Genomic DNA, 17,176 nt, shown 5'->3' on the forward strand with positions numbered 1-17,176 from the left:
CACAAATTTGCAACTTTATTTTGTTAGCTGGGAGATTTGTTGGTTATTTGTAGCATTATGTTGAATTAAAATAAATTTCAAACATTAGTTTGATCAATGATATTTGAAAGATTCTGCATGCTTGAACAATAAAATGAAAACTGAAAACGTTTCATACCTCAACTGAAATATATTGTAATATTTTAAGGACAACGTAGTAAGTTTTAAAAGTTTGATTTAACAAATAGTTAAAATGATTTGTTTTTTTTTACTTTTATTTATAAATTGCCTAAATTAATAAACGTACTTTTAAGCACATTATGTTGTTGTTTTATATAATTAATTTATTTATACAACATTTAAAACTTTTACAACCATGTTATAAAAACTTTTTGTTTCTGTATTATAGGTGTCATATCTTCATTTGCTAGTTACATCCACAAGATTGCAATAGGAAAAGCTGGTTTGTCTTTAGGAGCTGTAAGTAATTAATGTATTTTATAGCGCTTTTTATATCTATGATTGAATATCATTATCAGCAATCTAGATTGATGTGTCGAGGACTAAATATTTGTCTTGCTGCATATGAAGAGAACATGTATGTATATCAATATATAGCAATAGTTTTTCATCTTAAAATCTTATGTAATTAGAAGAATTAGACTTTGTGTTTTATTTTTTGACAAAGGTAAGTTAACTGAAGAAGATGACAAGATTATTCTCATAATTATGAAGTCTCCAGTAGCACATTAATATAAATAATAATAACTTTTGATCAGAGAAAGCTGTGTACTTACAGTGAAACTCAAGATCAAGCTGGCCATCAGTATAGTTAAATAAATATATTTTTTTGCCATTTCTATTTATAAAAATTAGAATGTATTAATTCATCAATTGGGTGCTCTCACTGTTAACAGTGTTTTTAGCCACAAGTTTGAGGACTTGTTACTCTAGAATCCAGGGTTTGAGTTTCTGCCAGGGACTCGTGCAGATAGCCCTTTGAGTAGCACTGGCAAAAAAATAAAAAATTAGATAGTAAAATGTTGGTAAGTACAATTTATTGATGTTTCTTGTGATATGTATTTTTAAATGAAGACAGATGAAGATTTAACCAAAAGTATTTATTACAAAATTATTAACTTGAACAACTTATCATACACTGTTACAGAATAATTAATTAATAAATCTATGGCCCGGCATGGCCAGGTGGTTAGGGCGCTCGACTCACAATCTGAGGTTTACGGGTTTGAATCATCATCCCACCAAACATGCTCGCCCTTTCAACCGTGGGAGCATTATAATGTGACAATCAATCCCACATTCATTGGTAAAAGAGTAGCCCAAGAGTTGGCAATGGTGGTGGTGACTAGTCGCCTTCTCTTTAGTCTTTCACTGCTAAATTAGGGACGACTAGCACAGATAGCCCTCATGTGGCTTAGCGCAAAATTCAAAACAAATAAATCTACTCTTTCTCAAGATTCAACATTCTGTATGTGTATGTATTATGTGTGTTCATGTGCCTGTATAGTTTTTGTAGTGCATGAGCTTGTTAAATTTTAACAACTCATGTACATTTAATTTTTTTAGCAATTGAAGATATGCCTTGTTATTCACAAAGGTTTACCTATAATTCTTGTCAGTCAGGTGCCCTGATGGGAATTCTGGCTTCTGTTTGTTTCCAATACCCAGATGCAAAGCTGGCTATAGTGTTTTTCCCATTCTTTACTTTTTCTGCAGGAATTGTAAGTATAAACAGTGACCTTGTTTTATCAAGAATATTTTATCTAAGTCCATTTTCAAATTTAGCATGTATTCTCTTTGGTCAGACTTTGACACCATATTAATGTCTACCTCTCATGCTTGAGATACTACAGAAAAATAAATTACACTTGTTTTAAAAAAAAGGTATTATTAAAAGTAGATATTCATAGTTTATATATGAAATTTGTAAATTATTATCAATAGCTATTTCAAAGAGATTAAGGGGTGATATTGTACACAATTTTGAATCTGTAGTGATCATAATATTGATGCATAATATAGTTTATATTCTAAGGAAAATAGGTAAAACTATTATCTTATTTGAAGAAGTGGTAATGAAAATGAAAGAAAAGATCCATATTGATGAGTACCACTTGTAAAAAAAAATAGTTAAAATGATATTAATTTTTTATGATGTAAGACTTTTCCTATTTAATCAATCAATGGGAATTATCTTGTTATTATGTACTCAACTTTCAAAACAATAATAACTTGGTAATACGTTTGTTTTGAATAATCTAATTGCTTATAAGAATGAATAATACAGCTTTCTAGACATGTACAGACCTTGAAATTAGGAAATAATGCTGTGGTATGTCTTGAAAATATTCTTCCACATAAAGACGCAAGAGGTGCAAGGCAAGCATTCTCACCAAGGTGAAAAATTAAAAACTTACATTTGGTTTTATAGTGATTGAATATTTTTGGTGAAATTATAAGATTAGAGGCAGCTTTGAAAGCTACAACCCAGACACCAGCTTTTGTCACATTCAGCCCTTATGATATTTAACTTCCCGAGCAAGTCAAAATAAAATAAAACTTGCATTGTTTATTGCTAGCAAAGTACACTGAAATAGTCCAGACAGTTTTGCTTTCAAACATTGATATTCATCATTCTTCAAATAGTATAAAGCTGATCTCATCTTTTCCATTTACTCACTGTAAAGTAGTGACTAAAATATGTCAAACTATTGTAAATTTAAAGTAATAATAATAAATGTCACTGTCTCTCCAGTACTAACACACCCAGTAATCCAAAAAACAAGTCATTTGTACTACACATATTTTGTTAGAGTGCATGTTGGTTGTGGTTTTGAATCACATTTTGATTAAAACAAATGTTTTAGTCATTAAACTAATAAAAGCTACTTTCCAGAGAAATATCAATCTTTTCCATAAATAGGTCTTCTGTGAAAGAAGAGCATCAATTTATAGAATCACTCAGATATCTCTAGATAAATAGGCCTACACATTCAAAACTTTAGTACAAACTTTCACAAATTGGATGTTTGATTTGGTTTGTTACAACAGTCCAATGAATTCAGTTGTGAAGTGTTAGTATTTTTAAAGATTCTAGTTATTTACCAGAAATTTTATTTTTTATATAAAATATTAATCTTTCATGTTATTTACAGGAAAAATTTAGAAATTTAGCCATCATACTTAACTTTTACATATTCTTTATGAGTTTTCAACTACATTTAGGCAATCAAGACAGTGATAGCTATAGACACAGCAGGACTTTTCCTGGGTTGGAAGTTATTTGACCATGCTGCTCATTTAGGTGGTGCTTTGTTTGGAATGTAAGTGTATCAATAAATAATAAATTGTTGTTGTTTTTCTTACAAATATACAAACCTGTTGAAATATTTATAAAGCTTACATAATGCAGAATCAAAACCCTTTTTTTTTATTAGTATGTAAGCAAAAAGACTTAACTAATATGAACCACACATAACTTATTTTCAGCATGTCAGGTTGTGGATTAAACAGTCCAAGGTTTGATGCCACTGAACACCCTCAGCATTTTCAGCTGTAGACTCATTATAAAAGTTAATCCCATTATTCAGTTCCAAGAGCCAGACAAAGTATTTATGTTGGCAGGTGCAGCTGGCTAGCTGCCTCTCTCTCTCTGGTCAGTAGCTCAAAATTAGGACCTTTGGGTTTCTGTCCTAGTTGTTTAATCCACATGTGTGTAAGATGCTGTTCAAGTTGAAAATTCCAATTCTATAATGATTACGCGTCGTGCTGTATCTCAGTAAATTTAGTTGTGTGTTTTAAAATCACTGTTAATATCATCTAAAGACTTAACTCTCCAAAGGGAGTTTAAAGGACTTGGTAAAAACAATATTAAATAAAGTTGTTTCTCAGATAACAAAACTTTAGCTTATAGTGACTTGGACACAGAGCTAAAAGTGATGTGAATTTAAATTAACAATAAAACAAAAAAAAATCTTATTCTACGTGTGACAAAATTCTAAAGTACATGAGAAAAGATTAGAAAACCAATAGGATTTACAAAAGCTGTGATGAAATCTTATAAAAGTTGTATACTTGCATGAAAAAATAAATAAGAAACACTGATCTAGAGAAACCTGAAAATTTAATCAACAGTTTTAGAAAGAAATATTAAAACACATTTAATTCAATGTGCGTGAAATTCTGTTTTGAAAGGAAAAGTACTATTCTCTCAGGCCTCCCAGTGGCACAGTGGTATGTCTGTGGACTTACAACGCTAGAATCCGGGTTTTGATACCCGTGGTGGGCAGAGCACAGATAGCCTATTGTGTAACTTTGTGCTTAATTACAGCCAAAACTGTTCTCTCAGAAGATTTTATAATGAGATTATAAGCAGATTGTAGCTTGAAATTTAAAATCAAAAATTGCAGAACTGTTAATAATTTTGGGCCATTTCTCGCTTATTAATATATATGTATAGTCAAATAACATTGATATCTGCCAGTGTACTTAAATATGTATCAATCAATGAAGTTGAGTTTGTATGTTGTCTTTAGAATTAAAGAATTCTAGTTTCTAATGTGAAGATTTAAGGCTTTTTTTTTCCTATGGTAATTCTGTTCATCATTAACTTAAGATTCTTGCTTAGTAAATTTATTTGGTAAGCACATAATCAGTGGTTAAAACTCATATCTTGTTTGTGAAATATTAATATAATAATTACATTAATCAGTCAGTGATTTGTATCACATAACTTTTAACATTTCTTTCACTACACTTATGTTATCTTGACAGAGGATATCTGTTTTATGGACAAGATGCCATTTGGGCCCATAGAGAACCTCTCATGCAATGGTGGCACACCATCAGAGAGAAAAGCAAGTGATTTTTGTGGTTTTCTAGCACACTGAAAGTTGTTGATTTGTATATTAACTTAACTTGTCCATTGATTTAGGAACAATTACAATATAACCAAACTCATTTATAATAAACATACTGGAAAGTATGCTTTAGGTCCATGAAAAACTTTGAAAGTAACGCAAAGAAAGATTGAAGTGTAGTCATTCATTTCTTTGTAGTTGATTGTATACAGAATTGTTATGTCTTGAAAGTGTGGAATTTTGATATCCAATATGATACATGTGATTAGGTTTTTTAATATTAAAAAAAAAGACTTCTTTTATAAAATTCTTCATTACAATCTTGCTGACATTAAATAATTAAAAGGTTAGAAAATATAGATGGAAATCAAAACTGCCATAAATATCAAAGAGAAATGTAAACATTAGTAACTACATGTATTAGTTTTAACTGTTAAAAATGTGTGTGTATGGTTCTTGGTGCTTTCTCACTAATTGCAACAAAGTACAAAAATATTTTAAATTGTGATTTATATGAAAAATATTTTCTTTCACAAATATTTTGAAATTTTCACTCTAGAAATTAGCAGTATTTGTTTATTGACATGCTTGTACAATATATTGCAAGCATGAATTGGAAATATCTTTTTTTTTTCTAACTTATTTTAGTTTACATTTTATCATCGGTTTAAAAAGAAATTATTGTTTTAAAAGAATATTGTAGGTCCTGAATGATATTGTTTTTCTCTAAACATTGTTTATGGATGTTAATATATATTCATAAAAGTTGATGATATTTGTTATCCTTCTATCAAAGTTCAATAAATATTCTTTTAGAAAGTACTCTAGTGAATGTGTAAATTTAGTATAAGTTAGTCCATCAGAACTCAAGTATTGTAGAAGAATTTAAGAAAACTGAAACCATTGAATAAAAAACTTTTAAGGTACACTTCTCAATGGCTGTTAAAATTATATTCAATTACCTGTGTAAATAGAAGTTTTGTTTGTACAAACTTGTTACCTTAACATAAACAGGATAACCCAATTTCTCTAGATCACTTTTTCTTCACCCTAGTTAGAAGTAAGGCAGTGAAGATCTTAATTACAAAAATATATTTAAAAAAAACAGATAAATTGTCTTAAATTTCTACGTAAGATTACATTATTAAAAAATACTAAGACACTGTGGGAAAAAAAAGTATTGGTACAGGAAATTAACCTTTGTTGAGCCAATGAAATCTGTAAACTACACAAAAGTGATTAGAGAAGAATTAAGATATAATAAAGTTCTTTTTTCTGAAATCACTACACTTACAGTTTTGGTTTGAAATTATTCTGCGCATAAGATCACTTTTCTATATGGAAACATTGTTGAGATAGCAAGTCTTTTAATTGTGGCAGCTTGTTAGGATTGTTTGGATGTAGTTTTGATTTAAGGGGATTTGTAGAAGTTATACCCATGAAGGTGGGGGGGGGGTGCATTTGAAGAGGGAGACTCACTAAGTGACTTAGCTTCACTGGAGGCAAATGTGTGCAGCTACAGTCATACTGATTCTTCCATTTCCAGGTATCATCTCTATCAACCATTAGTAAAGTTTGTGTTTTAGTTTGCTCTTAATGTTTGTTTTATGCAAAGTTAATATAATATCTTAATTTTGATCTAATTAGTCAACAACAACAATTTAGTTGTAAAATATTTTAAACCTCAAAGAATTTGGGGCCTGAAAGGCAAGCCAGGGTGCTCAGAAACATGCCCTAATTAGTGACTGATGATTGAAATAATTAAATACATAGTTTATTTAAATGTATAAGAGCTACAATTTATTGTATACTTGTTTAATTATATTTATGGAGTTCCAACTGTCAAGTAGTTTCAACTGAAGCAGTAATGCATTGTATTTCATATATTTATGAAAAAGAGAACTATAAGGAGTGTGTGTATAAAAGAGCAATATATATAACTTGAAAGAGACAGTTTAATTTCAACTGAAAACTGTAGTGGAAATGGATTTGTAATTTTCCTTGTCTTTTCACATTGTAGCAGTTGTCAGATGAATAATTTGATTTTGAATTTGTTTTCCATTTTCTTTCTCTTGTTATCTGCAAAAATAATTTGTTGTATTTTTCATAATAAAGTAATTTTCCAGAAATTTGCGTTACTTTTGTGTATTTATCGATTCTTAACTTACTAAAAAAGATGCACCATTTGTTTTTGTTTTTATACTACTGGGAAGAATTATGATGTGGTTATGTGATATGGTTTTTGCTGTCTTTTTGTGTTTCTTTTCCTTTTCACTCTGAGAATGTAAACTAATCTGTTGCAAAGGTCATACAAATTCCTCCTCACTGTCTGATTCTGAGCTTGTTGAGCTTATGTCCAATACAATATCTTTATTAGGATTCACCTTTCCAAATTTCCGACACTGGTATGAAATGGAACAACTAGAAAATTACAAGTTACTGTCATATAAGTGAATATAGAAAGAGAAGTAAATCATTTTTTGTTCTAACTTATGCAACCATGAAAAGTACTATTCAGTGAATTATTTTCACTATGGGTTCAGTATAAAGCTGAGAAATAATGAAGATATGTTTTTGTTATTTATTTTATGTTGACATGAGTGTTTAATATTATATAGCATTAATAATTTTTTTTGATAAAGTAATTATCAGGATGTGTAATTATTGAATGAACTGTACTACCCCTGTTTATATATTGTCTTGGGGTCACCAGATAATGATGCATGTCTGTGGTATGACATACTAGGTTGTTTTCTGTATCGAAATCATAAGATTGAATCTTGTTTGGAGTTAGGTGATAATGTGACCATCTACATCCAAATAACTCCCTATCTTATCCAAATAACTCCCTAGCTTAGCTAACACAACTCGTGATACATCCAAATAACTCCCTATCTTAGCTAAAACAACTCATGATACATCCAAATAACTCCCTATATTAGCTAACCAACTCGTGATACATCCAAATAACTCCCTATCTTCGCTAACCAACTCGTGATACATCCAAATAACTCCCTATCTTAGCTAACACAACTCGTGAGTATCACGAGTTGTGTTGGCTAAGATAGGGAGTTATTTGGATGTATCATGAGTTGTGTTAACTCACGTATAGCCTTAGCCTCTGCCACTAATATACATTTTAATGTCATAATCCTTCTTTTACAAGTAGTGTTGAATATATTAGTTTACGTAGTTTCATTTATGAGTACCGTAGCTAGCTTAGAATCTGAACAGCCTCAAACACTTTTTGGAATGAATAGAAACAAATATTACATTAACCAGATATCTTCACCTTCAGGCACGTAGGCTCTACTTGCTGATATTGCATGCTATAATCTTTTTGGCTTGATGTAAATGCAGTGCTCAACTGGCCAAAGTTTTTATAGCCTAAAGATGTGTGGTAGGTAAATATATCAAAATATAAGCATTTGGTTATTGTTAATTTTAAATCTACCAAATTATCATGAAATTATGGTAAGTAGTTTATCCTATATTACACTGTTCAAATTAATTCAGAGAAAATCAGTGTTTTTCTTATATTTTAACTATGACAAGGCACAACTATTACTCTTATTAAATAATGTCAATGACATTTTTGAGTCTACTTTAAGCAAAACAAGTGTAAGGGGCCTGTAATATGATTTGATATTCAAATGTTTATTATTGGAGTCCATATCCGGAATACTTATTTGGTATCAGTGGCTTTGTAGCTCAGTAAGTGATCAGAAAATGTTTGTTAATAAGATGTATGACCTAAGACATTAATGCAAGTAGTACATCAATGAGCTCTTTATCTTCCATCACAGTTTCTTCCAGTTTGCACAGGTAAATCGTGCTCCCAACTATCTTTCTAGATCAAGTCATATGTGTTCAGTCATGTTCAAGTCTAGTGAGCACGCAGTTCAGTCCATTCACTTGATACCCACTTCTCCTGGAAAGTTATTAAGCATTTCAGAACAGTGAGATGCATGATATCATCCATCAGAAGCAACACTAAAAAAACTGTATTTCTATGTCATACAGCATTTAGAGTGCCATGTCATAGCACATAAAGTCAGTGTGGCCAACAATCCTGATACGTGCCCATAACAATATGTTACCACCATCATATACATGTGTGTCTTCTTTTTTTTTTCACTTTTCTGTTAACTTGGGAATGGATTGAGTCTTAGATACTCCATATATATATATATGCATGTCTTGTATCTAGCTGCAATGTAAAGCATGATTCAAGTGTGAGTAAGGCATTCACAAACATGTCATTTGACCAATCCTGATGTTTTTGATACTACTGAAGGCAGTTTGTTTTGAGGGATGATGAATTAGGGGAGCCATGTCAGTGGTTCTCTGGCATGAATGCCAACCGTTACAAAACCTGTTTCTGACCATTTACATGTTGATTTGTCATCCAGTTGCTGCTTTGAACTGTTGATTAATTTGAGACCTGAGGTCTGCCATTTGTTTCAAGCCCATAGTGTCAGGCAAGGTTGTTAACAATGATCTACCCTGTCTATGTCCCCTGCAACCTGTATTATTGGTTTGAAAGAGAGTCCATATCATGTTATGCACACTTTGTGAGACTTGTAGCCATTCTGCAATGATTTATTGTGTTCTATCAGCTTCCATCCAACTTATTGCACTCAACAACATGGAAATGTCAGTGTCTCCTAACATGTTTTCACTATCAATTGCCCCCTCAGTGGCACAGCGGTATGTCTGCAGACTTACAATGCTAGAAACCAGGTTTTGATACCTGTGGTGGGCAGAGCACAGATAGCCCATTGTGTAGCTTTGCACTTAGCTACAAACAAACCAAACCACTATCAGTTTGGTTCTCTTTACACACACACTGCTGTTGTTTAGACTGCTGGGGACACATTGTGTTTCCTTCACTATTATTAGAAACTGAAATGTGCATGTCAAATCACATGATAGACCACTTGACATTTTTTATGCAGGAGAATGGTCTTAAGATGTCACTGACATTATTTGATAATAACATTTGTGCCTTATCATTGCAAGAATATAGAAAACTCTGGTTATTGCTTAACTGAACATTGACTATAAACCAAATTTACTAAATATACCTACACGAAATTTATAAGTCTGTTTTACACAAAAAATTAGATGTGTTAAAAACTGACTAATTTTATATGTTGGAGTGCAAGGTGATGTTCGTGTGAAGAATAAAATACTTTTGTCCATCGTACAGTTTGCATAACCTCTGAAATCCATATGTAAGTTTGTTTTCAGTATCCCTGTACATTGCATCTGTTATTTACTGTTTTCTTTCACAAACTGTTTCTAAATCAGTAATGTTGGGTGAAAAGAACAGTTAATAATGCTACCATCAAATACATAATACCGTGTTGAATGGTGCTCTGTAAAAGGTCATGGCATGCACACTTTGACCCTCAGCCATGCACATTGAGTTTATTTTGAACAGTATGATTATTTTTTATTATCTGATAATTCAACAAAGTTGTAGAAAAATGTAAGAGACTTCAACATAATGACAATAAATAAAAAGAGACAGATTGGGATGAATAATCTCCTTCCACTTTTATTCTTGTAGATCTTTCTTTTCTATTACCTGAACTTGTTATGTGGGACTTCTGATCACTCTTTTCACATTTAAAGTAACAGATGTGACATTTTTGTTGACCGTAATGATGTCAATCTCCACATGTTTGTTTTTTATGTAACTGGTATGTCTTGGTGTTCAGTTGTTGTTAACAGTCCTAAGCATAAGCCTTTTGTTTCAACATCCTACATTTTAAGTACTGGGTGACTCATTGGGAAACTATACAGTGAATATGATGGATTCTGGCTTAATTAAGTGATTTTCTAAGGCAATATTCTCAGTCTGTGTCCATGGTATCTCTTCAGGTGTTCTGTGGAAAGTTTACATAATTACAAAAAAGAAGTGGCAACATAATTTATAGATCTCTTTGTAGTCTCCTGAGATTTCAAAAAATCAGGTGGTCTGCAAACAATTAATTTTGAAAACCACTGTTTTAAGGCAAGTGGTGAGTTAATATAAATAACTTCACCATTTTGAGCAGATGACTATTAGCAACCATCATAAATTCCAGCTTAGAAGTAAATAAAGTTTTCAACATAGTGCTTCTGTCTTCTTTTAGTCATCTTGAAATGTATTGATCGCATACCATAGAAACAGATGTTACTAAGGGTATACCTGAATAAGATGATTGATTAAAGCATTACATACTCTTAGGAATCTATATTATGTTTTCTCTTTCTGTATTCAACTTGTATATAATTTTTTCTTATGACTTGTATATTTTTTTGGTGAGTTATTCAAAAATGAGTGAAAATGGAACCAGTAATGACTACCAATCATTTCAGCTTTCCTGTGGTAGTTTGCTCATTCTTATAAAAATGGCTCTTTTTAAGAGGATTTATTGATTCATATATTAAATTGAGAAGTAATTTTAAATTAATTTTTATGTTTTCCGTAATGTCGTTCCCATCAAAATTACTTTTTTTTTCTTTAAGCTAACTGAGGATGTGAAGTAGTTTTAAGAATCCTGAAATTAGGGCTGGTTGCACACATAAAGGAGTATTGTTTAAGTGGTAACTGCAATACCATTTGGCATGCCTCTGGTGATTAAGATAATTCTTATGAACCTGAGACTTCAAGTGACATAGTGGTGATCAATGGGATAGTCCTTGGCTAGAAAAACTTTACAGCACTTTAAAGAGATCCAAGTTTATCCAGCCGTTTTACCCTATCTATCAGAGTAAACTATCTACCTTACACAATAGTATTAATATGTGAAGAAAAGCTTGACTTGTACATCAAATAAGAGAATAAATGAAGAAAAATTCTTGTCTAAGGGTGATTTGGGCTGCTTAACCAATTACTTACCATAGGGGCATTCTTGGGTGTACTTTGGTGGTCACTTTAGCTGTAATGTCATTGTTGGATGGTATCAGATGAGACAACTGAACCACCAAAGGGTGTTTTCGATAACATGTCCTTTGATGTAATCTTGGATAATTTGGGGAAGTCGGGGGGTCAAGCCACTGCTTGTTTCCTTAAGCATCTTTGTCCCCCTCCCCATCCTTCAAAGGTGACATAATCTAGAAGACATGAACTGGGAAGAGATGGACCATGTCCATTAGAGACTGAGATGAAGGATCATTCACATACATACATTTAATAGTGAGCAGTGTTTACCAAATCCTCCAGCTTGAGAGTTGAATTAATGCCTTCCATGATAACATTGGGGAAAAAAGTTGAAGTTTTAAAACTTAAAGGATGTAGCACATAGTCCAGTACTTTCCCTCTACACATGAATTATAGTGGGAATGATTCTTTAGCTGTTTCTCTGTATTATGTCAAAACCACAGAAAGCTATGATGCTATTACTAGTCAATCCTTTGCAAATAGGTTAAGAGTTAAGGTTTCAGTGTAAGGTGATGATTGATGAAACTTAAACACCAATTATACATTGAAATTTCTCACACTATCAATGCATAACCAGATATGAGTGATTTTCATTCCTCTTTGCTATAGCAAAGCCACAATCAGTCTCCTTGTTCAAAGTAATGCATTTTCATCACATTATTGTGAGTTCATTTCTGTCCCTTGTCCACTTTTTCCATTTCTTGACATGCAACTCGTGCACATTTACTAATGTGGATCACAACCATTTCATGTATTCTTGTGGACATTTTAGCAGTTCTGCAGTTGGTGAGGAGCTGTACATGAAATCTACTGAGAGCATACCTTCATGTCATGTGATTAATATGTTTGGAGAAAAGGCAGTATATTTCTTTTGTATTGCATGGTATGACATCCTTACATATAGCAAGTAATCATATCAGTCAGCTTGATCTGAGTTCACAAATTTACAAAACATTTAATTTACAGTTTGTGCCAAACTGAGAATGATAAGATGAAGTATAAGTCTCCACCACAGCTAGTGCCTTACATAATTTTACAAACAACTATCTGTTGAAGTTTACTTCTTCATTAGAATTAATTTCCTCTGGTACCAAAGTGAGCTATAAAGTGCTTGACCAATGTACTGGCAACTGTTAAAGATAAGATATCAGTTTATGAAAATTTCATCCCATTTAGATGATTGATTACTACTAGCATGTAACAGTTACTGCTGTCAGTTTTTTTTTGTGGGGGGAGGTCTAAGAATATCCAGGACTGCTCCATAAAATAGATAACTCTAACTCAGTGACAGAGTTTTTCTGACATGAACAGTTTTCCCCTGAAAAGTTCAATCTTTATATTTTGTTCTACATCCTTGTGAGAATGCAGCCAAAAAACCTTCTCAAAGTGGCTGTGTGGGACACACTCACCAGTTCTCCTGGTGTGCATATTGTGTAACATTTTGAAAATCTCAGCTCTTGGGACTACTAGTTGCATCACAGGTTGGGAACTACCCTTGCATGAGTTGTAGAGATAATACTGTGTTCCCTCTCACATCACAGAATTACCAAGTGTTACATACTTCTATAATATGTTCACCAATCTGTAACAGTTGCACTTTTCCTTGCTGCACAGCAACTACCACCTAAACCAGATTTGGGTCTTTTGTCATATTTAATATTCATTATCAGTAAAATCTTCACTACTTGCATGGTTTACTGTCATGACTTATAATTCAGATTTCATGGTAACATTGTTCTACAAACAAACAAGCTGTCAGCTCAGTGCAGTTGTATTCCTGTGACATTGTGATACAACATACAGTCATACCTTCCTGTTCTCTATAGTTAGTCAACTAATTAAATAATGCACGATTTACTCAAGTAAATTTTCGGTCATACAAATAGTAGCAAAAGTGCTTAAATACTAACACTTCAAGTAGTTTCTTCAACAATTTGTAGCAGCATTCAGCAGTTACTAGTGAGTGGGGCACATAGATTATTAAATACTTCACACCATCCTGTACTTGTGACAGCACTGCTTCAATTTACTGTTACTGCCATCCATATCCAAGATGAAAGTTTCTTTTTTGATAAGCTAATGCTGGAGCATCAATCAAGGCACATTTTATGAACTGAAATTGTTTTATTCAGCTTAAGTTAATCTAAAATGGTACTTTTGTTGTTGTAAAATTGATCATATATAGTGTATAATATGATACAAAGCCAAGAAACATTTGGATTTCTTTCTTGATATTCACTATATACCCAAGAAACTACATGTATCTGCTGGAGAACATTTATCTGGATTCATTTTCGGACCTGCTTGTTAAAAGTGTTGAAACACCATGCTTTGATTCTCAAATGAAGTTTGAACCATGAAACCAAACACCAGATTATCATCAGCATAAATTTTATACAGTTTCCACTGTAAATCATGTGGATTACATCAGCCAATTGAAAGTAGCTGGCATGTTACAAAGGCCAAATAGCATTAAGACTTGTCAATAAGCCAGAGATAAGATCTAGTAAACTAAACAAGTATAATCCTTCTAATGCTTTGAGACATTCATACATGTGTAGAAACAGAAAATCATTAATAAGTGTCAACATATTTACCCTCCTGAAGTGCACACAACCTCAATGTACCTTTGTTTGGAAAATCATTACTGGTGATGACTGAGCATTCTCTGAAGATTGGATGATTCTGTCTTTAACATCTGATCTTTTTCAGCACTGACTATATCTCCAAGTAAGCCTATGTAGCTGTTGTTTTATAGAGCATGGATCTCCAGTGTCTATGTGATGTTTCTTCTTCCCAGCTGACTATCCAAACAAATATCTCAGTAAATTTCATCTTTAACCTTCCAAACGTTTTATTCTTATCTGTGCTTAGATTATCTTTACAATCTTTGATCTGCAGTCTCAGATGTACTGACAACTGTATTTACCAGCACAGAGTAGCCGAAGTAGCACTATCTATTCCACTAATTTCAAATACTTCTTCTTCACAGATGTATATGAATGATTGTTCTTGCTAATTTACCCAAATATTGTCTACCATTATAAGGTTAAGTTTAAAGTGACTGTGGAAATTCTGTGTATTACTAAAATTTGTATCCAGAAAGAATAAACTAGTTTTAATCAAGAAAGTACTTCTTTCGCTGAAGTTTCGTGGAAAGAATTTCTACGGGATATTAACAAACAAGCAGATACGCAACGGTATTAAATATGTGGATAAATCACTAATTACTTATAATATTGATCTTATTATTTGTTCACTGGTTATATCACATAATTATCTGACTCATGTTTTATGCAACAACAAATAGAGGCAATGTAGAAAGAGTTGCCAAGTAGGCAGTTTTTCAAGTTGCACGCTAGAAACTTTGAGGTGTCGTGGGTTGCTTTTTTGTGGTCTGCTGGTAATTAAAATTCAATTTAAAATTATTTTTGAAAGAGTAGAACCCTTACGACACCTAAGTAGCCTGTATATCATGTTCATAGGTATCTTTATCATCCCAACAAAAGAAAATTAAATCCAGTATCAAGTCCATTGTATAATAAACCATTTTCTGATCCACTTTTTTACCTTTGTCATTTATTCCAGATGCCTGAGCAGGTATGTCACACTATCCAACCATTAAATGGAATAGAAAGTGAGATACAAAAGGAATATATTCAAATTTCTCTGTGGAATATACCTTAGCAATCAAATAAAGTACATAACATTGTATCTTAAAACCAATTTCTTATTTGTTTAAAGAGTTTCTCAGAATTGCTTGACATTTTATATACATGATTAATTTTTACATGTTTGAAGAATTTATACTTTAACCAGCATATAATTAAAGATATTCTTAATCTATATAGAATATTAAACAAAAATAAGATAACTGATGGGCGTTTTATTCACACATTGATGAGGTAAACTTCTCAAACATACTCTTTGGAAGTTCAGATTTTACACAAGACTCACTATATTCCTTGATACCTTCTCGGGTAGCTTCAGGAGTGAAGATGTATTGAACCGATTGCACTCTGCTGTCTTCAGATGGTTAATTTCCGAGAGGATTCTTTCAGAGTTAGAATTGGCAACAGGGATAATCAAAATTGCTTTCATGCTTCATCAGATTCCAAGCTGTCAGAGAGTTCATCATTGTACAGGATGCATTGCCACTGGTCATCCACTTCTTGCTCTTTCTCAGAGTCAACTCCATTAAATATGCCAGGAAAGTGAGCCATTATTTCCTCTATGAATGAAATTGTGTTTCCTGATTTTATTGATGCAACATTTAGCTTACTTTTAACAACCAGCACAGGTTCACCAAAGTTGAAAAGATTTTTTATGTGTACACATGCTGTCATCAGCAAGTTTCTACAAATGCCAGCAAATTCCATTTTTGTATCAACCAGTTGGGTAAGGGTTTTGGGGATTCGGCTTACATTTGTACCTAAATAAACTTTTTCCACTGGTACCATGGATAACTCATTGGTAGGGTGTATCTTCAATGCCGATTTTAAGGACAAAAGAGCGAAAATAGTACTAAGCAGTCAACTTCTTCAGTAGTTTTTCAAAATTTTGAATTAACAATGTGCTGGAAAAATGCTAAATATTCTAAGATTATGCTAGAAATGTGCTAACTTTCCTAAATACCAGATTTCATACTAAATCATTGAAAATCACAAAAATGTGCTAAATCTAGCATGAAAGTGCTAAATCTGGTCATCTTGCAGTAATGAATAAGTTCCCTCTGTGATTTATTGCTTTGACGCAAAACTTACTGCTTCAATGGGCAAAAGGTAAATCAATGAAACCATAAAATTAAAAGACAACACATATGATAAGGTTGGGTTGCAACTGTTAAGATAAGTACTTTTGAACTTTCTGATCAATAGTACAGAGGAAAATTGGTACTATTAATTTTATTATATAATTTTCACCTTTTAATTTCACTGTACATTGATTATTTCTACAGTTAAGATAAGGACACATAAAATATAAAGTTACCGAAATAAAAAGGTTTGATGTTCGTTTAGGAAGTTCTAATAGTTATGCACATGAAATATGAAAATTGTAAGATGGAATGTGTATTTTTAGCATGAAAATCCCCTTTTTCCTAAGATTGACTCAGTAAAAGCTAAAGAAAAGTTACAGACTAACCTATGTATATACGAGGCCTGTGAGAAAATTATCCGACATTTTTTTTGCGATAACCTGATGGATTTGAATCAAGCGCGCTTGCATGAGCCGACCTTGAACCTTCGTGCGCATGCGTGAATTTTTTCCCGCTTGTTGATTGCGTCAGTTGTTGGCAAGCAGCCATTGAGTGAGGTAGTGTGTAGTGCTCTCGTCGGTTTTCATTGCAAGGAAATGACGGAACGACTGGAGCAGCGCTACTGCA

The 17,176-nt window shown here is 32.4% G+C and overlaps 1 protein-coding gene across 1 annotated transcript; it reads left to right on the forward strand.

Moving 5' to 3' along the window:
- Positions 1–388: 388 nt before the first annotated feature.
- On the forward strand, positions 389–6,148 carry LOC106462419 (presenilins-associated rhomboid-like protein, mitochondrial; the record flags this gene model as incomplete). Its single annotated transcript, XM_013922346.2, has 4 exons — positions 389–459; positions 1,620–1,721; positions 3,226–3,323; positions 4,774–6,148. Coding segments are annotated over 4 exons (362 nt in total), but the record flags the coding sequence as incomplete, so codon positions are not given.
- Positions 6,149–17,176: the final 11,028 nt, after the last annotated feature.

Source organism: Limulus polyphemus, unplaced genomic scaffold (genome assembly GCF_000517525.1).
Source record: "Limulus polyphemus unplaced genomic scaffold, Limulus_polyphemus-2.1.2 Scaffold1162, whole genome shotgun sequence".
In the NCBI taxonomy this organism is placed as follows: Eukaryota; Metazoa; Arthropoda; class Merostomata; order Xiphosura; family Limulidae; genus Limulus; species Limulus polyphemus.